Source organism: Kogia breviceps, chromosome 10, assembly GCF_026419965.1.
Source record: "Kogia breviceps isolate mKogBre1 chromosome 10, mKogBre1 haplotype 1, whole genome shotgun sequence".
Lineage (NCBI taxonomy): Eukaryota > Metazoa > Chordata > Mammalia > Artiodactyla > Physeteridae > Kogia > Kogia breviceps.
The window spans coordinates 24820287-24847327 of NC_081319.1; the positions used below are offsets into that span (position 1 = coordinate 24820287).

A 27041-nucleotide genomic window follows, 5' to 3' on the forward strand; every position below is an offset into this window, starting at 1 on the left:
CAGGAACTAGGAATCTATGATTCTGTTTCCTATTAGGATGGATTATAAATATGTACACCTTCCTCATTAAATAAAACATCATTTGTTATTTTCCCCAAGCACATTTGTCAATTAATCTGAAATATGATGGGAGACAGGGCAGGGCTGTGCAGGCTTTGAAATGTACTTCACCTCTGTTTCTAAATGACTCACCCACAAGGAGTCTGAGGACCCGTGGCCCAGGTCGTTGGTTGGCTCTAACAACTAGGTGCTCCCTCCGGTTAGCCTCCTGCTCCGGTACAGCTCCATTTGCCTCCGCTTAGCCTTGGTACATTGCTTCCTGCTAAAGCCATTTCCCGCTAAGGTGTGTTCATTAGGAGACAGTGAGTTAAGCCCGTTCCATGCATGTGTGGCTGCTGAAACAAACACCCATTACTAACAGTGCTTCTGTGAGCTCCATTAATAACATTATCACAGCATGTCACGGATGGTGGGTGACTTGACCTCAAGGCAAGGTTGTTTTTTGGTTTGTTTTTCAATTAGATTTGGAGACTTTTCTGCTTAATTTAAAGATAGAAAGAAAGGCGGGGGGAAAAGAAATCTCACGTCATTTTCTTTAGATCTACAGTTTGTCCCCATGTACCCTGTGATGTTCTCAGGATTTCAGAGTTCTCAGTTTCCCTTTCTAGAATGAAATAGCAGATATGTCTGTGTTATTTAACGAATATTGAATGACTTCACCCACAGTTTGGTCTTTGATTGCTTTCCTCTGGCTCTTACAATGAACAAATTAAACTTTCCCTAATACCTTGCATGAGACCTCTGAGCTATGCAGAGCTTTCCTCCCACCTGCTGTATGATACCTTTCCCGCGGGACTTGTCCTCGGAGATGGGCTAAGTTTAATCAAGACCTTGAATTTGAGTATGGAGGCTTTCCACCACACCTGCTTGTTGCTTGTTCCAGAAGACTGTTTAACTACCTTTTGAAAAATTCTTTGACCTTGACCCTACATCCCATGATAGACTCAGGCAAATATGCTGAAATTCAAAGGAATTGTAGCTCATTTTCCCACACATTTTATCCTTAAGCTCTAAGTTAGGAGGGAAGAGTCCTCTCAGTTTCAACATCTTCCATGTTAGTTTTGTCACCTTTTCCCACAGTGGCTCAAGTATACAACTGTCTTTACAGTCCCCAGAAAGACAAACTCTCAGAATCAGTGAATATGCCTAAGAAAGTTTGAAACTCAGTATGCGATTATCTGGAAACCCTGTGTCAGGCATCAAAGCCAATTTTCCACCTCTCTTTAAAAGTTACCAACGCTCTTGGTTGTGACATGAAATGCCTCAGAGCACACAGTACACCTTCTTCTTCAAATGCACTTTTCCTGGTTTTTCTATCGTAGCTGTGTAGTAACTGATCAGGACAAAGGAAATGATTAAAGGAAAAGGGTTGAGGAATGGTTTGAACCTAGCTTTGGTTCACTGTCCTCAGCCTGAGTATGTACTAGATTTTCCGATTCCTTTGAGGGGATTTTTATGAGGAAGAAGGAGGATTTCAGAGCTAATGAGCTGTTTGGGCCCTTCTCTGAAAGCACATGAGAGAGGCTCATTGAGCAAAGGTCATAAAAAGAAAAATACGTGTCAAGGTTGGGTGCTTTCTTGGCTCATCTCATAATTATGCCCTTTTGCTAAACCTTTCATCATTCTGGATAGAAGGCAGAAAGTCTAAGTGTTTGTCTGTTAGGCATTTTCAGATTGGATTTTTGGCGCTAGCAGACTCTTAGGCCTCACCAGATGCCCAGTGATTATTTTTTTCTAAATGGAGAAAGAACAAAACATTGGCAGAAGCGTAAGCAACACCTGGCGAAAATGATGTGACATGAACACAGAATGCGCAAAAGCCTCCCTCCCAGCTCTGGGTTTCACGTTTGCAGCCCCCAAATAAGCCTACGGCAAGTTATTTTGGAGGCTCTTGAGAATCTTTAGAAGTTGCTATAGATCCCAAATTTTGCCACTGATCGAAGGAGGGAAGCTTGGGGTCCCCCCTTGTTTGGAATCGGGAAAGGACTGCAGCAATGAACTATCATTTTTTAGGGCTGTAACTTCTTAAACGAACGCCCGGAACTTTGCCAATGTTTTGACCCCCGGCACAGAGTTCTCCTTTAATAACATTTGCTTAATGCTTTAATTAATTAACACTTAACCTTCTCTTTCCCTTCTCAACCCTTTTTCTCCTCCCTTCACTCTATTCCCATGTAACTTAAAAAAAAATTAAAACTGACTATCAAAGCAGGCAATGCATGTGTGGCCATGCCTCACAAAATAGGTCGGATTATTGAGGGGAGCCCCGCTGACCGATGTGGCAAGCTGAAAGTAGGAGACCGGATCTTGGCGGTAAATGGATGTTCCATCACCAACAAGTCCCATTCCGACATTGTCAACCTCATCAAGGAAGCGGGAAACACAGTTACCCTCCGCATCATTCCCGGGGATGGTAAAGTATACCTGTTGTGTGTGTGTGTCTCTCTCTAGCTCTGTCTCTATCATTAGTGTTCATGTGATTGAATAGTTTTGACTTAGAGGCAGCCTTATCCATGTCTAACTGAACATACCCATCAAGCAAACATGAGCCACTGTTACTAAATCTTACATCACCCTCTTGACGTCATCCTCTAGACCCGGGACCCTGTCTTGCTACAGAGATAAACATTTCAGAAAATCTTTAACTTTCTCCGATTTATTTTGGCTTTGGTGCCCTTGTCTTTAAAACAGCAGAAAAGTTTGAGTACAGGTGGTGAAGCTCGTCTGATAGTCTACCTGGCAATTATTAAAGATTTTTTTTTAAACAATGACTAAAATCTGAATGTGGAGTATGGTGACATCACAAAACTTAAGTAAGGACAATGCAGAGCCAGTGCTTTTTTTTTCAATCTGAATAAGTGAATATATCAAAGTTTTTTATTTAATGGGAGGTTATTAGGATTTGTGCCTATGTGGTTTGTCCCTAATTTTTGCATGTGGATGAAAAAAGAATAAAATCTCTGTGGTTTTGATATTTTAACAGGCCTCCATTAAAGTAGGCCTGTTCTTGTTTAGTTGTTTGGTTCAATTCAAATCTTTGGTTCTTTTGTAGCACTGGTGATTCTGTCCCCTGGGGGGACATTTGGCATTGTCTAGAGTGGGTGCTCATGGCCTCTAGTGGGTAGAGAGCAGGGATGCTTCCAAACCTCCTACAGTACATGGGGCAGCCCCCACTGTCAAAGATTATCCAGCAAAAAGTGTCAATACTCATTATCCATATTTAATAAAAATGAAGTTGATACGCTAATGTCACTAAGTATAGATCCTTCAGAGAATTAAGTCCTGTATATTGACTTCCTTCTAAGCAGACTTTGCCCTTGGGAAAGAAGTGATAGTTGTCCTAGAATGTTTTAGTGTCTTTTTTTTTTTTTTCATTCTTGCTACATATGTTATAAAATAAAATATATTCTAAAAGTCAGTGAATATTTCTCAAGAGGAAACTGTGGTTTATGGGGGAACTTTGATAAAACTCTCTGCCGCTGATCTATAAAATAAGAAAATCAGAGATTTTATCTGAAAGTAATTCACCAGATCAACATTTTTATATAGTAATTGCTGGAAAGTGAGCCATATTAGTTTAAAACTCGAGTGCTGTAGACCATGCCTTTCAGAAGAAGAAAGTCTAAAACCAAACAATAAATATTTGAACATCAGTTGATTCTAAGAACATAGAAGTTCCTCTGTACCAAAAATACCCCATACCAAATGTAGAGGAAAAAATAGCTCCTTGAATGATGGTCTATTTCAGCCTGCCTCAAATGCATGGTTAGTAATTTACCATCTGGTCTAGAGTCCATTCTACCAATTCACCACTCTGGAAAGCTATTACAATTTAGGAAAGTGATCACAAGATGATAGAACATAGGTTCCTAATGGAAAGGATGAAGGAGGCCAGAAAAATTCAGTGACAAATGGTTGAGAGAGCCTAATGTAGTATATAAATTCAGATACATTTATCTCCATGCTGTGGAGAGATTTCAAAAAAATTAATCCAAAAGAAAGAGTCACAGGAATTGACTGGCTGGGTCTATGTTGGTCAGTCTTAATGTGGGAATGAGAATTTCCAAAAAGGAAGGAAGGAAAGAAAGTGCTCCTTAAGGGGGGAAGGGCTTAGAAAAAGAGTTCACAATCGGGAAAGATGTAAATATGCAGAAGCAACTTATACTCCTGTGCACATACTTGTTGACTTAATTTAATGTTCTGCAAGGGAAAATATTTTTGGAGAACCTGAACACCAAAAAATAGAAAGCCAGATAGATCATCCAATAACAGTTGTCAATAAAAAGACATTTTTAAAAACTTCAGTCCGTCAACAGTGTAAAATTCAGACAGACATATCACAGGCCATCTTGGTGAGAAGAAAGTAAACAGTACAGTTGAGACAGTGTAGTTAAGGAATGATATGTTGCTGAGGATGTGATTTCATTCCATGATATTTCAGGAATTCATCACCATGATAATAAAACTCTTCACCAATTACTTTGTAATTTTCAAAGTCCAGGTAAAGGGAATCAAGCCTGGCAGCCAGAGGATGGGTTTGTAATGCTCATCTTTTAAATGGGGCCAAACGTTGCCATCTTGGAAATTAGAGTGAAGGCAAGGGAGTTAGGTTTCTGGAGAGATGGAGAGATGCTGGAGCAATCCAGAAGGATTTTGCAAAAACCTAGAAGACAGACAGTGACCATTACAATCTGATGAAGTGAAAATCATGCTGGATCCACCTCCTCTCCGTGAAAGTGTGTTGGACATGGTAGATTGTAAGGTAAAAGGAAGGTGTTCTCTCTATGTTAGGGACCTCTGATCTCCTTCAGTCTCTCACTCTAGTATTTAATGGATCTGGATCCAGTAGCCCAGAGGCATTTTGTTCCATGATCCTTACAAGGAGACTGAAGTTCTTCATTAGAGTGGCTTTGAAGCTCTTAGAAATCCATCTTGTCCAGGGTACTGTTCTCAGAAAACCAAGGAGGCACTTCACAACAAGACTCTCTTATGAGTCAGACAGGAGATAAGCAGACCAAACTTGGAGGAGATCAGGCTAAACACTTTATATGAGCTTCTGGGCTACAGTTACTCGTCCATTACTGAGTTGAAGAAGACTAACTCATCCTTTCTTTGCATACTTCCTCAAAGAGTAACTTACAAAGCAAGGTAGTCTTGAAATGTCACAAGGTGGTTGAGCAATTTTAACAATTTTAAGTTCTAGAGGTTTATTTTTATCAGACAGTCAAGTCAAAGGTGTGACAAGGATTGAACTGAAGTCATCATTTTCAAACTGTCATTTAATATTTGTGTTCTCTGACTTTATCCTGTCATGTGAATCTTATTTCAACTCAGGATAAATATTTGCAAAATGTGTATCCAAAGATGCCTCTAAGAGATCACCCATCTACCATTAATGGAGTCATGAATTATGGAGAGATTTGTATATAGTTAATGACCGAGAATGTCCCCATATGAAATTCACAACCAAAATATTAATATACGGTTTAAAGGATTAAACTATACCTGGCATTAGTCCCCAAATGACTTTATTATATACTTTCCCTCTGTTTTACGTAAGGCATTGTAACCATCATTTTGATTTCTTACCACAAATTGTTTTAGTTTTCTAAATTAAAAAATGATCAAATTTAAGAAAAAGAAAAAGGAAGATGCACCATTGGCTGGGCAGTGCTAGAACCCACTCCCCATCCACTGCCTTATCTAGCTCACGCTGCTTGTTCTTTGTTTCTCTGTGTGCCACACTGCACGGCATGTGGGATCTTAGTTCCCCAGCCAGGATCGAACCCGTGCCCCCTGCAATGGAAGTGTGGAGTCTTAACCACTGGACCACCAGGGGAAGTCCCATGCTCATGTTCTTTTTTCTTGCCATCAGTCACCTGATTCTCCAGCTTCACTTCTCTCTAAGTCGTTTCCCTCACTGTCCCTCTCTTGTTTCCTTCTCACCTTTCTGGCTCCAACAAAAGCTTTGAAACATGACCCCCTTGATCTGGCACTATTGTGTTGTTCAGAGTCCGACCGTCACAGTTCGCGGACAGGCCTGGCTCAGAGTTCTCACCATCTCTGCTTTTACTACCTTTGGGACCAGGATAGGAGATGAAGTAGGGGCAGAGCCTCTTCTCCTATGAGAGATGGACGAGGGATAGGAAATTGATCATGGCAACACAGAAAGGCCCACAGGATGGCTGAACATACTGAATTTGAACTTGAATTTTGACTAGTTACACCACACATACTTCCTACCACTTGTGTTGTATAGCAACAGCCTGTGAAATCTGGGTGGAATGAGACTCTAATCAGACAGAGCAGACCCTGACTGAGCAAGGCTAACATGGAAAATCATCAGATTGAATCAAGTTCAAGGTAATGAAAATATTTATGAGCTTAAAAATATATTATTTAGGGACTTCCCTGGAGGTCCAGTGGTTAAGACTCCATGCTTCACTGCAGGGGGCTCGGGTCAGGTCCCTGGTTGGGGAACTAAGATCCCATGTGCTGCCTGGGGTGGCCAAAATAAAGAAAGAAAGAAAGAATAAAAATAAAATAAAAATATATTATTTAAATATAGTCTTTTTTCTCCTGAAGTCTTTTTTAAATTTTTTTTTAATTTTTATTTTTCATTGGAGTATAGTTGATTAACAGTGTTGTGTTAGTTTCAGGTGTACAGCAAAAGTGATTCAGTTATGCATATCCATGTATCTATTTTTATACTTCACATCTCTCTGATTTAAAGTATTTGCTTGTATAGGTAATAGGGCTTGGCAACATAGATAGTGCTATTTCCTTGGCAAAGGCCTAAAAGAGTTTACTTATTTAATAGAAAGCTCTGTGGATATGATAGCCAGCATATACTCAGGCAAGAAGAGCAGCGTTTCCATCATATACATTTTAAAAGTCTCCCAAAACTTTTCATGTATTTATGGCATTTAAATTTTCAAATGCTCCCTTCAGATATTTATTACATATATGTTTATGCATTAAAATATTTATGAAAGGAATGATTGTATCCATTGTTGCTTTGCTTGGCCTTGTAATGTAGATTCCATAAGGATGGCTAAGGATTTTAACATGGGAGCAAGGTTGGAATTGTAATCACTTGTCACGGAGGTAACTTAAAACCCAAGATAGGCGGCGCTCCTGTCAGAAGTTAGTGCCCTGATTTAGCATGGCACCCTGTCAGTGCCTTGAGAGCTAGGATATGCTCGTCTTGATACAGGATTGCTGTAGAAAGTGTAGTAATATCCATTTGCATTCCTCTGGGAGAGCTAAAGGCAGGTGTAAATACTGTTTAAGAAAGGACGTAGGGCACTTTTTGGAATTTATAATGAAAACAGCCAATCCGTCCATCTGTCTGCCTTGGCGTTTTAAAAGTCAAATACCTTGACACCCCTTTATAAAACTGCCTCTAGGGTGTACTCTTATATCAAGCCCTTCTTTTACATTTTTTCTGTTATATGGGGCAAATTTTGCTTTGGGATAGAGATATAAATTTGTGAGAATGGGCTTCATCTCTGTATTTTAAAAAGCTGGAGAGAATTTCAGCACATACTGTCTTGGTTTAATTCTAAATGAAGACGTAAAAGCTCATTTAAAAACATATAGGGCTGGGCTTCCCTGGTGGCGCAGTGGTTGAGAATCCGCCTGCCGATGCAGGAGACACGGGTTCGTGCCCTGGTCCGGGAAGATCCCACATGCCGCGGAGCAACTAAGCCCGTGAGCCATGGCCGCTGAGCCTGTGCGTCCGGAGCCTGTGCTCCGCAACGGGAGAGGCCACAACAGTGAGAGGCCCGCATACCGCAAAAAAAAAAAAAAAAAAAAAAAAAAAAAAAAAAAAAAAAAAACATATAGGGCTCCCCTGGTGGCGCAGTGGATGAGAGTCCACCTGCCGATGCAGGGGACACGGGTTCGTGCCCCGGTCCGGGAAGATCCCACATGCCGCGGAGCGGCTGGGCCCGTGAGCCATGGCCGCTGAGCCTGCGCGTCCGGAGCCTGTGCTCCGCAATGGGAGAGGCCACAACAGTGAGAGGCCCGCGTACTACAAAATAAATAAATAAATAAATAAAAATAAATTTTAAAATAAAAACATATAAGTTCATATTAATAGATATTTTAAAAGCATCCTGGAAATCTAGGGTATACTAAAAGTTATTTCAGTGCTTGGAGATGGCCCAGGAAAGCTAGAAGTCAAAACCAGGGTATTTTGTATCTTAATTAATCTCTGATACTGCTTAGTGAGGTTGGTGGTACTTATACAGGAAGGTAAAAGTACTTGCTTATTTGAAGGGAATGTACCAATCCGATACGATTTCCTTGATACCAGTGCATAATTCCCTTGTAAACAGAATGAAACTAAAAGTTAACTATCAGGCAGGCCCTTGGTTTAATTCCCATTGCCTCCACTTGCTCTCTGGAAGACCTTGGACACGTTGCCTACTTATTCTAAGCCTCAGTGTCTCTATCTATAAAGTGGGCGTAATTAATTGCACCTATTTCATTGAGCTGTGAGGATGAAATGAAATAGTACATGTGATAATGCACCTAACACAGTGCTTGGCGTGTTGGAAGCCATCGAGATATGGTGGTGGTTCACAGATTAAGGAAAACAAGCAAAAGGAGAAAAATTCAGTGGGCTCAGCTAGGCATTTGCATATTAAATGTTAATTTTTGAAATGCTTCAATCCAAAACAGATTTGCATATAAATGTGTGAAAAGTAACAAAGGAATGATGGAAGGAAAATTAATAAAAGAATTCTATTTATATGTATGTTGAGTGATTATCTATTATATCTCATCAAACCTTGAAAATGGTATAGGTATTAAAATGGTTTGAGAATGGGATCTGCCCTGCCTAGAAAACTCTGGCTACCAAAGACACCCAAGAGGGACTTCCCTGGTGGTCCAATGGCTAAGGCTCCAGGCTCCCAATGCAGGGGGCCCGGGTTCGATCCCTGGTCAGGGAGCTAGATCCCACACGCCGGAACTGAGACCCGGCACAGCCAAACAAACAAACAAATAAATAAATAAATCTTACTGATTTTTAAGCTATAAAAAACAAAACAAAACAGAACACCCAAGAACTCTAAAGGGGAACCTCTGCACAATTCGGTAATTATAATCACTTTTAATTACAAGGAAACATTTTTTTTGGTATCCTGACGATGATTTCCCCATGGCCCTAGCAATCTTGTGATTTCCCAGAGAGTCTCCATAAAATTAATTACAATGAGCAATATGAAGTTTTTTAAAATACACATGTTTATGAAATTTATGGCAAATCACATTGACAGGCTGTGTGGTCTCCTAGTCCTTTGTATGGACACAGCAGGCAGACTTGATGAAATACCACTTAGATTTATTGCTTTGGTTGTGCCACTTCACTGCCGTCATAAAAATGGACTAATAATATACTCAATATTGTGATAACAGTAATAAATACATGCCACCCATAAAAAGGATGCTCATCATTTTTTGAGCAGTTTTTGTGTGCCAGGCACGAGCCCAAACACTTTCCTCCCAGGTAATCTTTGTATCAGTGTTCTTAGATATTTCTGTTATGCTGTATGCGTAGATGAGGAAACTGAGGCATAGAAAGTTTAAGTAACTTTGCTTCAAGTCCCAGCCAGTAAGTTGCAGACTTTGGGTTGCAAAGCCAGGTAGTCTGACTCTAGAATCTGGCTTTGTAACTATTACACCTGACAAGCTTAAGAAGTACCACTTCCCCACCTTGGAGGGTCACAGAACATATTGGCACAGTTAAGGGTCCACAGGAGAAACAGAACACAGACAGACAAAAACATTTCTCTCTGTTTCACCCACTATTTTTCACCCTATTTGACCACAGATTACTGTTCCCTCAGAATCTGGAGCAACATTTGGTAAAACAGATTCTGTGGAAGACATCCTCCTAAAGCATGAACTGGATGCACATTTTAGTTCACCTGATCTAGTTACATTTTCTTACCAATCTTGCGCCTTTGCTATCCAGATCATAATCTTTAGAGCTGGAATAGAAACTGTTAAAAATCATATTTCAACTTTCTAATTTTGCAGAGAGTTTAAATAACTTATACACGTTACCACAGTAATAAATACAAAGTAGAAGTAGTAGCAAGGGCCACAGCTACAGTCAGTGTGTATTGAGTGCTTACTACATGTCAGGTACTGTGCTAAACATTTCATATATTTTTACCCAAGAAAAGGGAATTACTGTCATCATCCCCTTCTGTCAGATGAGGAAAACAAGGCACACAGCTAATGAGTGGGGGACAAAGGGATTTGAACCTGGGTCTGATCTCCAGCCCTTGCTTTTAACGCCTATGTGTAATGAAAATAAAATAACAGGAAGTCAGACCTAATCTGAGGAGTATTTTTAGGAAAGTAAAATGGAAGTAGTATTTTTAGGAAAGTAAAATGGAAGATGTTTGGGGATTTTACTTTAGGAAAGTAAAATCCCAAAAAATTAGGATTAGTGAGATGTCCATAGAAACTTGGTTATACATGATGAGTTGGTACATGTATTCCACAAACGCTGGAGTGCCTACTGTGAACCCACAGGACTCCTAGACACTTCTAGATTGCACAGCACACTATGAATTAAATGGGCATTTATAGGCTAATCCAAGAACTTCACCACCGCCTTTAGCATTTTCTTGATTAGAAAACGTGTGCCACGTTCCAAACAGTCAACCTAAAAACAAATATTAATAGTGTAACTTGCTCATAGTTGCTTACTATCTGCCTTGACCTTAATGGAGAAATAATTAGTAATGGAACATATAACTATTACAATGTGAATGATTGTATTTTCATATATGCATGTTGGTTTGCAATCTGTAGGCATGGTCATGAGTGTTTTCAAATTCTGGGTCTCCAAACTCCCAGAGATTAATGAAGTTGCTTATGAATGTGTTTAGTGGAGAAGAAAGGCAATTTTCATAAGAATATAATCATATTCATTACATTAAGGTGGCTTCTTGATCTGTACAACTTAGATTTATAAACTCCAGCTCTAACTAATGCAAGTTTTAAAATTAACACTTCATGAGTGAATCTAGGTGAGGTCTCACAAGAATTCCACATTTTTAGTTGTGTTTCATTAAAAGCTTTGGGGAAGAAAGTAGATGTTATGTGCGTGTGTGTTTAACAAGATGTTAGTGCACTTTTGATTTTAATAGTCACATGAGAAAATCAAACAGACTCACTAAAGATCACTGATAAATTGCAGGAAACATTAGCAGTGACATTATCAGCCTGTAGAATTATGGGAAATAATTCTGGTGTGGTGCCATGATTTGATGGGCCTGCCCTTTATAAGAGATGGGGGAAGAGTGAGAGGCATCTACCTTGGCTACAGTTTTAAAGTACCATTTTCTTGGGTAAACTCTTTATTTCATTTATGGAGATGTCTCATCGGGAGGAGGGTAATGGAGGTGTACGTGGCTCACATCATAGAAGATCTTAGAATGGTCCTTTAAACTCTTGTTGAGAAATTCAGTTCAAAACTGTTTGAAGTGGTGACGGAGAAGCCAGATAGAATTCACAGGTGAGGCTTCTGCACACCTCCTGGTGTGACAGTGTCTTCTCTGGGGCCTTCATTTCCTGATGCTCTGTCTTACCCTGCAGAGTCTTCGAATGCCACTTTGCTGACTAATGCGGAGAAGATTGCCACCATCACCACCACACACACCCCTTCGCAGCAAGGGGCCCAGGAGACCAGGTCAGACATGGCTTGGGTTCCTTTTGTTACTTTCAAGGGGAAAAAAGGAACTCCTGTTGTGACGATGCTCCTCCTTGATTCTTTCTCTGTCTCCCCGTGGGTTGCTCTTATACTTTTTTCTCTCGCTTTGGCAGGAATACCACCAAATCAAAGCCGGAATCTCAGTTTGAGTTCAAAGCACCCCAGGTAACACAGGTGAGGGCCATTTCTCTTTTTTCCTTGTTGGCTTGGTGTGTTTCCTTCTAACTTTCGAAAGCTATTTTTACCAGGTATCTTCTATAAGGTACCCTCAATTAAAATAAATAACCTTTTGTGAGGGGTATGTACTAAATATGTACTCATATTGGTTTGTCAAGGAAATGACATTTTATTTTGCTACCTTTGAAAAATATTCCTAGATATCCTTTTCTAGCCAGGGCTGGGGGGGAAACCCAAACAAAATAAAAAGCTATAATTATCTCAAGGATTGGTGATCACAGAAAGAACAAAACAGCTCATGTCTGCTCATGGCACTCATAAAGGCATTTATGTCAAGAAAATGTCTTTTTGTTAAGGTGTTTCTCAGACTTGTGAATTTCAGGTGAGACCCCCTTAAAGCTACCTACCTGTCACACAAGGTGGTAATGGAGGGTGCACAAGTAACAGCAGGTGAAGCAAATTTGGGAAACATGGGGTGATACAGAGTTAAATAGGATTTTTTTTCTCCCCCCGACTGGCCTTCTCAGAGCCTTCCCTAATCCATTCCTGATTCTCCTTAGTCAGCATGGGTACGACTGTCCAGATGAGTGGAGGTAGTTGTTGGTATCCTAACGATGAGATGTTTTCAGACGTTGGGCGGGGAGGCTGAATACCCAGAAATGTGCTGGATGGTATTATTTAATGAAGGATTTTCCTGCCCCAAACACAAGTCGCAGCCTCACCGATTAAACTTTAATATATGCGTGTTGGCACGCAATCTGTATGCACACTCGTGAATGTTTTCACATTCCGGATCTCCAAACTCCTAAGATTAATTGATACTAATAAACAATCAAGAACCACCAAGAAGGGGATAGAAACTGTGCCTTTGTGTCACATGAGCATAATGGAGAATGTTGGGGAAGAGGGAGAGAGAAATGTGTGTGGATTTAAGTCCTCCCAGAATGACTGCACTTAATTTCTTTGAATAGGAGCAAGATTTTTACACTGTGGAACTGGAAAGAGGTGCCAAGGGATTTGGCTTTAGTCTTCGAGGGGGCCGAGAGTATAACATGGACCTCTATGTTCTGCGCTTAGCAGAGGATGGTCCTGCAGAAAGGTGTGGAAAGATGAGGGTAAGTAGGGCGAGGCGTCTGGAGTGGACATGAAGAAGTCATCTGCAGTGACTTCTTGACGTCCTATGGTTACAACCTGCACGTTCATGAGAATTACATGTTTCTAAAGCTTTCAGGACACTCCAAGTGCAGGACTCCCACCCTAGCATAAATCTCTCCCTCAGGCATAGTTAGCTGTAGCTGCTAAAGTCAGGTGAGCTCTTCCAACTCTGAGGTTGAGTGAAGGATGAAAGTCACTTATGAACTTATTAACATGGATATTGTCTGAATCCCATCTCCATAGTTCTTTTACTTAATCTCATGGGGCAGGCATATCACTTCCCAGGGATTCCTGGTATCCCAGCATGCTTCAAGAGCAGGAAGCCGTGTGGTTCTGTAGGTTCTGGGTGGCGAGCTCCATTCAGTCTCTAGCTAGTCACCGCTGCCTCCCCCTAGGCCTCGGGAATGATGTAACACTCTGCATTAGCAGAGGGCCAAGGAGTCCATGGCGTGACTATTCAGGGTCACTGGGTAGTCGTCAAAGCTGCAAATTTTAAATGCACGTATGCCAAAAGTCCAATCTGTTCTGTTTAGATATCTAATACCTCTTACCACGTATGAATATGTTGCTCTCCTGGGCAGATCAGATGATTAGAAAAGAAAAAATCATCTGCTCATTAGAGATAGGGGGCATAGATGGAGACATACATAGGGAACAGTTTGCAAGGAATTAAAGAAATTGAGAGTCGGGTCAGGAAATCAAAAAAGTGATTAAAATTAGCCCTGAGCAGAAAGAGGGAAAAGAGTGACCAAAAGTGGGGAATTTAATGCTTGTAACTTACGACAGAAGCTTGAATTTTATGTTTCTTCAGACTGAATTTTTTCATGAGCTTTTTTTTTAATTGAGAAAGTAGACCATGAATGTGATTTTTAAAAATTAGAGGAAACTGGTGCATAGTAAAAATATAGTTTCCAGGGTCAAACTATATACCAGTTTCTTGTATAACCTTCCTCTATGCATACACATGCATAATTTGTGCATATACGGTGGTTTATATTCCTTTTGTTTATCTTTCAAACACATGGCATATGCTTTTCCATGTCTTTACTCACTTAAAAAAGTTTTCGATTGAAAGAAATATCACTATTATGATACTTTGTATAATGTTGTATAGTTCACAGGACATATTGTAATATTCGATTGGACCCCCTCAGCATGGTAGGCATGGGTTGTTATCCTCCCCTTATACAGATGAGAAAGTGAACTCCAAAAAGTAAAGGACTTAGCCAAGATCACTTAGCTAACAAGTGATAGGACTCAAATTTAGTCCTTTAAACTCCAAAGCCAGTCCTTTCCTCTTCTACCTTCTAGAATATGTGCTCCATGAGAGCAAGGATCAGGCCTGTCTTGTTTACTCCTTTGCCTCCAGTGCCTCTAATAGTCGCTGACTCATAGTAAATGCTGCAATCAATGTATCAGCCAGGAGTGTGGTCTCATCTGAAGGCTCAGCTGGGGAAGGATCTGCCTCTAAAGCTCACTCACAGGGTTGTTGGTAGGATTAGTGCATTTTGGGCTGTTGGCCCAAGCCATCCCTCATTTCCTTATCGTAGACTCTGTAGGGTGTCTCACAGCATGCATCAGAATGAACAATTGAGAGAACAAAAGAAGGCAAGTAAGACAGAAGCCAAGGGACATCCCTGGTGGTCCAGTGGTTAAGATTCTGTGCTTCCACTGCAGAGGGTGTGGGTTCAGTCCCTGCTCAGGGAACTGAGATCCTGCATGCCATGAGTTGTGGCTGAAAAAAAAATTTTTTTTTAATAAATGAAATATTTTTTTAAAAAGACAGAAGCCAAAACCATTTTGTAACCTTATCTTCGAATTGACCTCCCATCACATTTGCCATATTGTTTGTTAGAAGTAAGTGACTAATTCCAGCCCACAGAAAGAACAAACCAGATTACACAGCATATGAATTCAAGGAGGCAGGGATCATTGGGAACCATCCTAGAAACTGTCTGCCACATCGCCTCCCCTCAACAATTAATATTCCCTTTGCTACTTTATTTTTTTTAGCACTTAACACTGTCTAGTATACATGCATTTTTATAATTTTCTTATTGTCTTTCCCCCACTAGCATATCATCTCCACAAGGACAGGGATCTGGGGGTTTTTTCACTGCTGTATCCTAAACAATGGAAGATTTTTCTGGAACACGTTCAATAAATAGTTAGTGAGACAATAAATGAAAGAATTTAGAATTACAAAGCACCTCAATAGCTGGTGAAACCCTTTTGTGATCTTCTCACTTGGCTCTCTCTTGCTTTGGCAGGTTGGTGATGAAATTTTAGAGATCAATGGTGAGACCACCAAAAACATGAAGCATTCTCGGGCTATTGAACTGATTAAGAATGGTGGCCGCAGAGTGCGTCTGTTTCTGAAGCGGGGAGATGGCTCCGTACCAGAATATGGTGGGTCAAACTATGAAAACATTCCTTCCTTCCCTGGCATGACTCCATGAATTTGTCTCCAGAACTGCAGCAGGAAAGTCTTTTTGTTTCCCCTATTCACCAGTGTCTTACCAGCCTCTCGCACCATGTGATTATTTGCCTCGCTTGTTCTGAAATCTCTACGCATTTCATCCTTTTGCTTGCTTACGTGGACTGGGGCATGGCCTAAGACGAGTTCTTTATAGCCCCCTTTCTGATAATCAGAGACAACATTTTGTCTAGTCCGACCAAGAGCGAAGGAATGTTTGTTTGAACTGTGCCAAACTGTTTCTCAGATCCAATTCTTAGCACAAAATTACTCGACTCCTTTTAAGAAGCAGGAAAGCAGGTTTCCTGAGTGATATGTTGAGGCACAATTCTTTTTTTTTTTTCCTCTCTCTCTTTCTTTTTTGGTTACTTGATATCTTTATTTAAGAGGCGTGAAATTTGGAGATGATTTGGGGGCCTTGCTCTCCTTGATGCTCTGTATGCAATACTTCTGCATCCCCCCCCCCCACTGGTCCCTACCCCACATCAGACCACCTGAGCCCACTGCTACAAAACAAACAAACCTGTTGGTATACTAACCATATGTTTTTAGGTAGGTGATAAAGGATGAAATCGATTCCCAGGGCCCACCGTGAGGGAAACACGTTACTATACCTTTCCTGTGCGGAAAGCCAGCTTTTACATAGAGTTCCTTTGTCATATCTGTAGACATGGTTTGACTAAACAGTAAATGCTCTTCACCTAGCCTAGTGTTCTGATGGTGAAATATTGTATATTATAATAATTACGTCCTATTTATTTGAGATTCTTGTTTAAAATTAAAAAAAAAAAAAAAAAAAAAAAAAAAAGCTATGCCCTAGATGTAGGGCTTTTCTTCCCAACCAAAGGTCTACAAAAGTTTCTATAGAAACTGTGATTGAATGGTCCCCATATACGTTGGTCCCCTTTATTAGGGATTTATCTGTTGTCACCCTCTTCTCTGAAAGTCATTTGGCACAATTCCCAGTTGCATTTTGGACTCGATGAGCTACTTAATTCAGATGCAGCTCAAGGAGAAGGATAACCCCTTTGAAGGACAGCCTTCCCAGGTGTTGGGCATTCGTGCAGGCACAAAATACAAGGGGCCCAAGGGCGGGGGTTGGGGGGTGGGAGGTGGGGGAGGGGTATCAGATGAGGCCCCTTGAGACATGGCCAGCCGTGGGGGAGGTATTTTGACAACATGAAGATGCCACAGCTGCGCACTGTACTTAACCTTGACCGCAGGTGTATGGATGCCACTGAAACTGTGTAACATTGTCTCCCTTTTCTGTCTTCCCTATGCTTCTGTTGGATGTGATCTTTCATTTGCGAGTCATCGTCAGTGACCTGTGTACCTTCTCAAAACCTATGTCTGTTGCACTGAGGATGAAAATCCAACACTAACAAATGTTCTTTGGGCTAAAAATAAAGATCGTTGAAATACACAGTTTTTTTCCAAGAAGGGTTGAACATGCCAGGGTTGTGCTACTGTAATGTCTCCATGTGTCATTGGGACTAAATCTCTCTAATTCTATTGATTAGAGTCACAAATGGGTTATAATATGTTAAGTTCCAATATTTTTCTGACTTGATTGGAACCTGCTTCTCTGTGAGGCTATTTTTGTAATGAGTTTTTTGTACTTAATTTAACTGCCGTGGTCTTGGGGGCGGGGGGAATGGAGGGAGGGAACTTTGTCCTTTTGTTGTTTATTGTTAATGCTCTCCTATGCCAGCCTGTCATTGTTCCAGTTGTTTGAAAAAGAAAAAAAAAAAGAAAAAGAAAAAATGATGCATCCATTGTCTGGGTTCTCGAGTCACCTTATCTGGCTGTCTGAAAACGTCACTGTTCTGATTTTGGTCTCTGCAGCCTTATTTGAGTGTTGCCTTAGACTGTCTGACTGGACAAATAAACTCTCTTTGCCCTATGTTAACAAATGCAGATTTTTTTTTTTTTCTTTCCTCTTTGTTATAGGGAATCTAAACGTTCAACTTTTTCTCTTTCTCTCTTTCTCTTTCTCTCTGACTGTTCTTGGTGCTGGGCCCTCCCTTCTACAGCGATGATACCTCCTAATATCGCTGCATGTATGAGAAATGAAAAGCTCGGGGAGGCTTGCTTCTACCTTATGGGCCATAATCAAACTACGGTTTGTAGCTCAATCAATACTAGGTGTTTCTGTGCTGTGGCCTAATTTCCTCATTGCTTCTGCTTTAGCTCTATTTTGATATGTTTGGCAATTCATTCTGAGCACCCTGCGTTCTTTGAATTGTAAGTACACCGCTGACCCTATGGAAGTTTTACTCTCCCTTCTCTTAAAAGTAGGTGTAAGAAATCCCAAGGTTAGATTTATGATAGTCATTGAATCCCCTTTCCTCACCTAGATCCTAAAATGACTTCATAAGCTTCTGTGTGTGTTAATTCTAGAAGCCTACCCAACATTCAGAAAAAACCAACCTCAGATCACAAAGCTCTCACTTAGAGGGATAGGGCTTTGATAGACAGGAAGATGAGATTTCCTACTCAGTTATCTCTTGGCAAATGACAGCCCACAGGCCAAATCTTGTCCGCAGCCTGTTTTTGTAAGTAAAGCTTTAGTGGCACATGGGCATGCCCATTTCTTTTATGCGCTGTGCATGGCTGCTTTTGCACTATAGTGGCAGGTGAACAGTTGTGACAAACTATGCAGCCTGCCAAACCATAAATATTTTACTCTTGGCCCTTTACAGAAAAAGTTTACTGATTCCTGCTTTAGGCTATATTCCTGCTTTTGTTAAAACCCACCCTAGGTCTAGGTTTTGGGAGATGGTTCATGAAAGAGACTAAATTCCTTAATGTTGACCTTGTTGGCTCCTGAAAGATCCTTAAGGGGGCACCCGTGATTCCTTCACCCCTGTGACTGTGGCCCTGGTTTGCCCTCAACGCTGCAGCACATCATTTCAGGTGCTTTGCCTGGAATGCAATAGTGTGTATGACTTACTGGGTTTAGGTGTGACAAAGCATCCCTGTTTTGAAAAGAGCTGTCATAAATCCGGGATGCTACCTAAAACATTTGCAGCGTCATTTCAGATAGTTTCACGGTAAATAGGAGCCCTATGAGTTGCCCTGCTTTTTAATCTGTAGACAACTTGAGGTTGTAAGAAGCTGTCCAGTGACTTGACGGCTGAAAGGTGTAATCATGGCTGCTTCTATAGCATCAAGAAAAGTGCCTCTATCCGAACCCCATCTAATGTCAGATGTGATCCTGACAACTCCCTCTCTTCCACTCCCTTTTATCTGTCAGAAGACTCTACAGTTTAAAATCAGTTCCTTAAACTTATGCAGAAGTAAAGAAAATAGTTGAACAACATTCACAAAGGTAGAGAGAATGTTTAATGGACCCTCCCATAATGTCACAGTTTCCCGTCATTAACATCTGGCTGTGTTGCCTGTGTAATCACCAGGCTGTTTTTTTTTTTTTTTTTAATAGAAGTATACTTTGCTTACAGTAAAATGCATAAAGCCTGAGGGTCCAGTGCAGTGAATTTTTACCTCTCTATGCACTATGCACTCGTTTAATCCCCACCCAGATCAAAACATAAACTCTTTACATTCCCCCAGAAAGTTCCCTCATGCCCCTCCAGATGAATAGCCCAGGCTGTTTTTAGGCAAATTAAAACAAGCATTCTTTAAAGAAAGGAATATTTTCTGTCATGGGGGCTGCGGGGTGGATCAGGGAGGAAGCCGGGTAGAGTGGGGAAAAAAGAGCAGCAGGTAGGGTGGGGACATTTTGATACTTTTAGACAGACTATTTGGGTGTTGCCTTTAAAGACTAAACTCATGACTGATGTTACAAGTTCTTTAATGATCTATGCGTATAAAGAACAGTAGGCCAGCTGTGGAAAGCCACAAGTAGCAGTCTTTAAACCCTGACTAGTTGCAGTTATACTTAGATTAACCAAGAGTCAGTTGGCTTTGATTCTGACTGCTCTAACAGTCGTTTGTTTGTTGTGACTAATGGGATCTCACGTGTGCGGGCGGAGACAGGAGCCGAGGTCCTTGGTACCAAACTGTTGCTCTGGTTTCTCTTCCTCGCAGACCCCAGCAGCGACGGGAACGGCCCTCCCACCGGTCCACAAGGTGTTCCGGAAATGAGGGCCGCGCCCCCCGACCGCCGACAGCACCCATCATTGGAGTCCAGTTATCCACCCGATCTTCACAAATCATCACCACATGGGGAAAAGCGGGCACACGTGAGAGATCCCAAAGGCAGCAGAGAGTATAGCAGACAACCCAATGAACATCACACATGGAACGGAACTTCGAGAAAACCCGACGGTGGGGCTTGCCGACCCAAGGACCGGGCACCCGAGGGACGAAGAGATGCCCAACCCGAGCGGATGGTGACCAATGGCCCCAAGAGGAGGCCCCCGGAGAAGCGGAAGGAAGGCACGAGGAGCGCTGACAACACTTTGGAGAGGAGGGAGAAGCAGGAGAAGAGGAGGGAGGTTTCCCCGGAGAGGAGGCGAGAGCGGTCCCCAACCCGCCGGAGGGACGGCTCCCCCGGCCGGCGGCGGAGGTCTCTCGAGAGACTCTTGGATCAGAGAAGATCTCCCGAGCGCAAGAGAGGAAGCTCGCCCGAAAGGAGAGCCAAATCCACCGACCGGCGGCGGACCAGGTCCCCCGAGCGGAGGAGAGAGCGGTCCCTGGAGAAAAGGAGCAAAGAGGACAAAGGCGGCCACCGAGAGAGAGACGAGACGAGTCTGAAACAGGATGCCGGCCGAAGTTCCAGACATCCCCCGGAGCAGAGAAGGCGACCTTACAAAGAATGTAGCACCGACCTCAGTATCTGAGACCCTGAATCACATTCCAGCCTTTACCGTGTCAAAGGTTCTAAGGGGAAGCTCGCAGGCCTGAAATCATTTAGTTTCATACCTAGTGAAGCGTCTGACGTCAGCCTGATGATTCTCTGACTTGCGACAAACATTTGATGCTTTTGAAATCTTATAAGAAAAAAAATATATATATATATATGAAAAGTGTTGTGCCTGATGTATCATATTAAAGAAAGTATTTTTAAATGCATACTTTTTTGGAAATTATTTGCCAAATGCTGCCCCCAAGGGATATAAATTCTGTTTCTACATAAACTGTAGAATTGTCAAGAATTGTTCCCTTTTGGGGGGAGCGATCTTTTTCTCTCCTGGTAAAATGGGGCTGTTGATCATTTTCTCTAAGTAAGGAAAATCATTGATCAAGTTTAATTAATTTGATAGAGACTTATGTAGTGATGTAGTGCTATACTGTAGTTAGGAGTTTTTCTTGAAAAAAAAAAGAAAAGAGCAAAAAGGCAAAAATTATATTTCTAAAAGCTGAGGACTCTTTGGAATGGATTAGGATTGCCGATGATCCTAAAATTAAGCAAACTGTATGAAGAGACTACTATCGCAAATGAAGGATATTTATAGTTAAGCGACACAGCACAAAGAAATGTTATGTTCTCAAGTTGTAGTTGGTTCAGAAAACAGTTCGTACTCTCCCTGGCCGTAGAAAGGTGCCAAGAGGAGAAGGTTGGCCGCCGTGACCCAAATGCAGCCCAAGCACAGATGCTTGGGTTCATTCACATCACCAACATCTAATAAGATTTCATTAAGGCAGTGCCATCACAGCTTCGCTCAACTCCTAGAAGGAATGGATAACAAACACCTTCTGTGTTGTCTTGCCTGATGTGAGGCCGAATAGGAGATGGAATGGGGGACAGTGTGCCCGGCATGAGGAGTCCTAAGACTTGCCAGTACAGAAAGTATGTTCCCCCCTTTTAGCGTAAGCCCGCGGTTGCCCTTTGTCAAACTGGGGAGAAGGGAGTAAGCCTTGTTGGAAGGAACCTCTCTTGTTAGTGTTTAAAAGAAATGAGGGTTGGGCATGCTCGTTCTTAGAAATGCCAGTTTTCCTTTGGAACCATAATGAAAGTTTCCAGGATGATGTGGAAGGGAGAGAAGGATGTGATTTCAGTGGTTCTAGATCTAGCTGGCAAACCTCTGCCCTTATGACCCTGTTCTTTGAGTCTTTTGACAGAGCAAAACATAGTGATTTTTTCTTTGATAAAAGACCCATTCTTTTGCTATCTCACAGGAGGTTTGGTTGGGTCGGCTGTAGCCCCAGGATGCGGTTGAAATGGATTACTGCCTAGCTGAGCCAAAACCTTTGCTTGTACCTGTTGGACCACTGCAGCAAACCGCTGCTTACGATGCATTGCGTATTTCCATAGTACTGTTTTGCATTTTCCATACAGACACAAAACTTTGCAAGTCAATCACTGTTGTTCTCATGGTACTGTTTAAAAAAAAAAAGAAAAAAAAAAAAAAGGAAAAAAAATGGAGAAAACCAGCCAATTACCATGTGTACAGAGTTAAAAATTGTAATTAATAGAGCCTGTTTTAAAAACAAACAACTGTTGCCTTTTTTTCTTGTATAAAAGAGAATTTATGACACAAAATTTAGCTGTGAGGAATGTGATATGTGTTTATATTTCTGAATATGGAACAAATTGATTCATTGGGATATATTTTACTGTAAACTAAATCAGGTATGTAAAGCTGTTTTAAAAATGGGAGACTATATAAGTAATTCTCTAAAGCTTTAGTTGGTTTGAATATCATCGTTTCCTCCATGGTGAGCCTGCTTGTGAATTATTAAGCACTTGTTTGCATTTCTGTTCTTCATTCATTTCTTGTGGTGTGCTATGGACTTAATGCTCTTTCTGTATTGATGAAAAGCAGTATGTGGGCCAATCTTTTTATAAAACACTATGCATATATAAATATTGCATTGTTCATAGCTTTATTTGACTTATGGGTTTATACATAACATTAGAATGAATAGCTGTCATTGTGTGGACATGCACAAACCAAGTTCCTTTCCTGGAACAGACACAATTGTACATTTCTATAGCTAAAAAAGAGGGAAAAGTCTGTGACTGCTATTTTTATCTTCAGAGTTTTCCATACAGAGCATACATTGAACTACAGTAGTAAGGCGGAGCTGAATAATGATGTTCTTTTTTCATCAGTTTCCTAAGAGCCAACTTGGGGATTTTATTCCTAAGGCTCCACTGCTAGAAATTCTCTCACTCTTTCTAACCAAATCCATGATGTTAAATGATCAGTGCTTTCAATTGTGGTCCAGAGTTTTAAATAAATGAAATCAAGAGGTGGATTTTGGGAGTACATTGTGAAGTTAACATTTTGATGTCTTTCTTGTTGTCAGAGATGATACTTGACATCTTAAAATCTATGTGCTACCCACCTGGGCTTGGCTTCGTCTGTGAGGACTTTTGATGTGGCAGTGCCATCTGAGTTCCATATATCAGATTTGCTTTGGAAATATCGTACTGTACAGGGACTATGCATTAAGCAGAAAGGTAGTGTTTTCTCTGAACTACTGTAACCTTAAATTGGAGACTGATTCTTTTGAGCCTACTTTCCCTAGTTCCCCACTTCATGTACGTGTCTTGATGAGAGATGATATGGATGAGTATTTTGTATGATTAAATCAAACCCTATAGGAACTTCCCTCCCACCCATGACACAGTCAATGCCTGAAAGAATTTTGTGGGGAGAACTGAACACCCTACTTGTATTTTTTAAGTTTCTTTTGTGAAAGATTTTTTAATGCATTTTTACTGTAAAAAAAAATACATGGAAATGTATGCATTCCATAACCACGATTGCTTCTGGATTGATATCTTTCTTGTCTCTGTGTTATCTCAAATATATCAGGGTCACGTAACCAGGAGAGAGTGTCTGGCTCCCAATGCGATGCAATGTCATACCGTTCTGTTGAAAGGGAAGGAGTGATGGTCTCACGATAGTATTGTGCCTTGCTACTCAGTTTGGTCTATGAAACAGCTCCCTCGTCGTCAGTGCAGAGCATGTTAGAAATTCAGAGTCTCAGGTCCCGCCCTCGACCTACTGAGTGAGAATGTGCTTTAAACAAGATCCCCAGCTAATATGAAGGCATGTGAAAGTTTGAGCTGCATGGTATGGCATAGAACCCTGGTGATAAAGCAAAACCTGCCAAGCCAAGAGTTTCTTCACCTCCTAACTGTGTGATATTGGGCCAGTTCCTTAACCTCTTTTTAAGGATCAGTTTCCTCATCTTTGAAGGGGCAGACGTCATGGAGCTGTAAAAGGAAATGGAAGTGCTTAGCACACCTCTGACAATCAGAAAAATCCCCAGTAAATGCGCTAAACTTTTTTTTGAGGAGGATTTTCTTCATGGCAGTCGATATTCTACTCCTTTTCATTGTCCTGGTTTATTTTCCAATCAAAATGAAGAAATATTTTCTCACTCTATTACACTCTATTAAAATGGGGAAGGGCTTCCCTGGTGGCGCAGTGGTTGAGAGTCCGCCTGCCGATGCTGGGGACACGGGTTCGTGTCCCGGTCCGGGAAGATCCCACATGCCGCGGAGCGGCTGGGCCGGTGAGCCATGGCCGCTGAGCCTGCGCGTCCGCAGCCTGTGCTCCGCAATGGGAGAGGCCACAGCGGTGAGAGGCCCGCGTAGCTTAAAAAAATATATAAATTAATTAAAAAATAAAATGGGGAAGAAGGACTTCTGTTTTAATTATAAAGTTAATGAACAATGTGGTTCATACTACTTCACAAGTATAAAAATTACACTCACCAGTGCTTTGAGATAGGAATCCAAAATGCCTCGCTTTGGAAGTTAAGATGAAAATAATCTCAAAACGCATCTTTTGGAGATAGAGATGTATGTGGATTTAGACATACTTTTAACTAGATGAAGAGGCTAATCAGTTAGTGATTCAACATGTATTCTGGTTGATCATGTTTGTAACCCTTTCCAATTTCCTTGCAGTTTTTGGATTGTTCCTTTGTGTGGCTTAGTAATTAGGATTTTCCTACAGAACCCGAGTTCCTGGGCACTCAAAACGGCATTGTGTGTGATAGTACGTTGCTTTATTTTGTCACCCGCATGGCGATGAGGGACACAGCTCACTTCCCAAATATCTCTCCTGATATCTAAAATGGTCCCTCACTTAACTGACAATTGAAACTGTTTGTAAAACCCTTACATCACACAAGTTCTTTGCCTGCCATAAATGGTCACGCCAGAAAGAAGGTACTTTTCTTTTTCTTTCTGCAGGAGTGGGCCTTCTGTGAAAATGTTTTGACTAGTTCCACCCAGTGATGTCTTTAATGATCGTTCTCATTGTTGGGGGCAGGGGTGGTATGATTTTGCTTCTCTAGTGCGGGCACTAAGTGATCACTAAAGCCGAAGTGCAAGGTCTTTTTGAAAGTACATCGATTTAAGGTGGTGAAACCGCACAACTCAGATTGGGACTTGAGCCCGCTGTCTTTTCATTGAGATCTCAGGACTGGTCTCAGAACTTAATGAAAAGCAGGTTCTTTATGTCCGTCACAGAAGGAATTCAGTGAGAGACAAAGTGATAGGTAAGAAGTGGGTTTATTTAGACAGATCCACATTCCTTAGGCAGAATGCGATCATCTCAAAAGGCAAGAGCGGCCCCAGGACATGGGGTCACCTCAGAAAGAGAGAGTGGCCAAGGGAGGAAAAACACTGCAGAGTGTGGACCATTTCAGAAGGCAAGAGGCCCGGAAATATGGGGTGGTTAGTTTTTATGGGCTGGGTATTTTGGGGGGGGGAGGGGCAATGCCCCACGGCTTGAGGGATCTTAGTTACCCCCACCAGGGATCAAACCCAAGCCATGGCAGTGAAAGCGCTGAGTCCTAACCACTGGACCGCCAGGGAGTTCCCTGGGGTGGGTAATGTCATAGGCTAACGAGTCGGAGGATTATTCCAACTATTTGGGGAGGAGGGGCGGGGATTTCCAGGGATTGGGCCACTGCCCACTTTTTGGCCTTTTATGGTTAGCCTCGGGCCGGTCATGGCACTGGTGGGCGTGTCGTTTAGCTAATGTATTATAATGAATGTCTAATGAGCCTCAAGGTCCACAGGAAGTAGAACCTTCCGCCATCTTGGACCTAGCTGGTTCTAACCAGTTTATGTTTCCTCTCTGTCGTGACCTGCCCCCTTCCCTCCAGTTTCAGTGGTATTAACAGTAAACGCTGGAGTTTTGCATGTGCCTGGAACCTTGTACTCTCACCTTTCCGACTAACTGATAAATCGTCATTGTCACATCAGGAAATAACTTGCTCGGCACAGCCTGGCCCTTTAAATGCCACACCGCAGCAGTAAACACTGCCCTTTTTATATTTATCTCTCAGGTAAGAAATTCTCTTTGATCTCCTAGGATCCTAGAGGTGAAGGGAAAAGAGATCAGAAAGGTTGCTGAATTAATTTCTATATGTGTAATAGGCAAGACTGTGACTCACTTATTCTTTTTTTTTTAACATCTTTGTTGGAGTATAATTGCTTTACATTGTTGTGTTAGGTGCTGCTGTATAACAAAAGGAATCAGTTATATGCATACATATATCCCCATATCCCCTTCCTCTTGCATCTCCCCACCCTCCTATCCCACCCCTCTAGGTGGACACAAAGCACGAAGCTGATCTCCCTGTGCTATGCGGCTGCTTCCCACTAGCGATGTATTCTACGTTTGGTAGCGTATATATGTTGCCACTCTCTCACTTCATCTCATCTTACCCTTACCGGTCCCTGTGTCCTCAGGTCCCTTCTCTACATCTGTGTCTTTATTCCTGTCCTGCCCCTGGTTTCTTCAGAATCTTTTTTTTTTTTAGATTCCATATATATTCATTAGCATACGGTATTTGTTTTTCTACAATTAACTAACTCAATTTCGTTTCTTTTTGTGGCTAATATTCTATTGTATATATGTGTCACAACTTCGTTACCCATTCCTCTGTCGATGGACACTTAGGTTGCTTCCATGTCCTGGCTATTGTAAATAGAGCTGCAGTGAACATTTATTCTTTCAACACATTGGGGACCACTGTGGTTCAGGTACATCCTGGGACTAGAAACACCTGCTTCCTGATCTTGAAAGCTTACACTTTGGTTGGGGAAGGTGAACAGTCAAATCCATATAAACCCCTTTTCAAGGAGAAGCACAGGGTGTTATGAGAGAAAATAATCACAGATTTAGCCAGACTGAGGAAGGTTATAATTCCGGAAGGAAGAAGAGTTAACTGGTGAAAGAGGGAGGGAATGTGCTCTAAGATGGAAGGGGTGGTGCTCTGAAGGGCCATTGGGGCAGGGGGTGGGGGTTGTTATTCTGAATTTTAGACTGAAGTGTAATAGGAGACAACTGGGGAGGGTAACAGGGCCCCTGGTGAGCTGTGTGTGTGTGTTGGGGGAGAATCCAGTAAAGCACTAGTGCAAGTCCAGAGAGCAGTGCTTATCATGAAACAGCCTCCTGGATAAGGCAGGATTTCTCATAACCGAAAAGTCCCCAGGCCCACATTTAACATCCTCTTGTTAGGAGAATTCATTTTCTTTTCAAGCTAATCCTCCTA

The 27041-nt window shown here is 41.6% G+C and overlaps 1 protein-coding gene across 25 annotated transcripts in view; it reads left to right on the forward strand.

The window, feature by feature from the left end:
• MAGI1 (membrane associated guanylate kinase, WW and PDZ domain containing 1) overlaps nucleotides 1-20897 on the forward strand; it is a 618261-nt gene extending 597364 nt beyond the window's left edge. For 7 of the 25 annotated variants that reach the window (XM_067043703.1, XM_059075766.2, XM_067043709.1 and 4 more), the window contains 6 exons: nucleotides 2270-2473; nucleotides 11683-11776; nucleotides 11911-11971; nucleotides 12946-13089; nucleotides 15400-15538; nucleotides 19656-20897. In XM_067043703.1, the coding sequence (XP_066899804.1) occupies nucleotides 2270-2473; nucleotides 11683-11776; nucleotides 11911-11971; nucleotides 12946-13089; nucleotides 15400-15538; nucleotides 19656-20410 (1397 nt within the window). In that variant the 3' untranslated portion in view covers nucleotides 20411-20897. Of the gene's footprint in view, nucleotides 1-2269; nucleotides 2474-11682; nucleotides 11777-11910; nucleotides 11972-12945; nucleotides 13090-15399; nucleotides 15539-17638; nucleotides 17728-19655 lie in introns of all 25 variants that reach the window. The other 18 variants (XM_067043706.1, XM_059075767.2, XM_059075771.2 and 15 more) reach the window with 5 other exon arrangements.
• Nucleotides 20898-27041: the final 6144 nt, after the last annotated feature.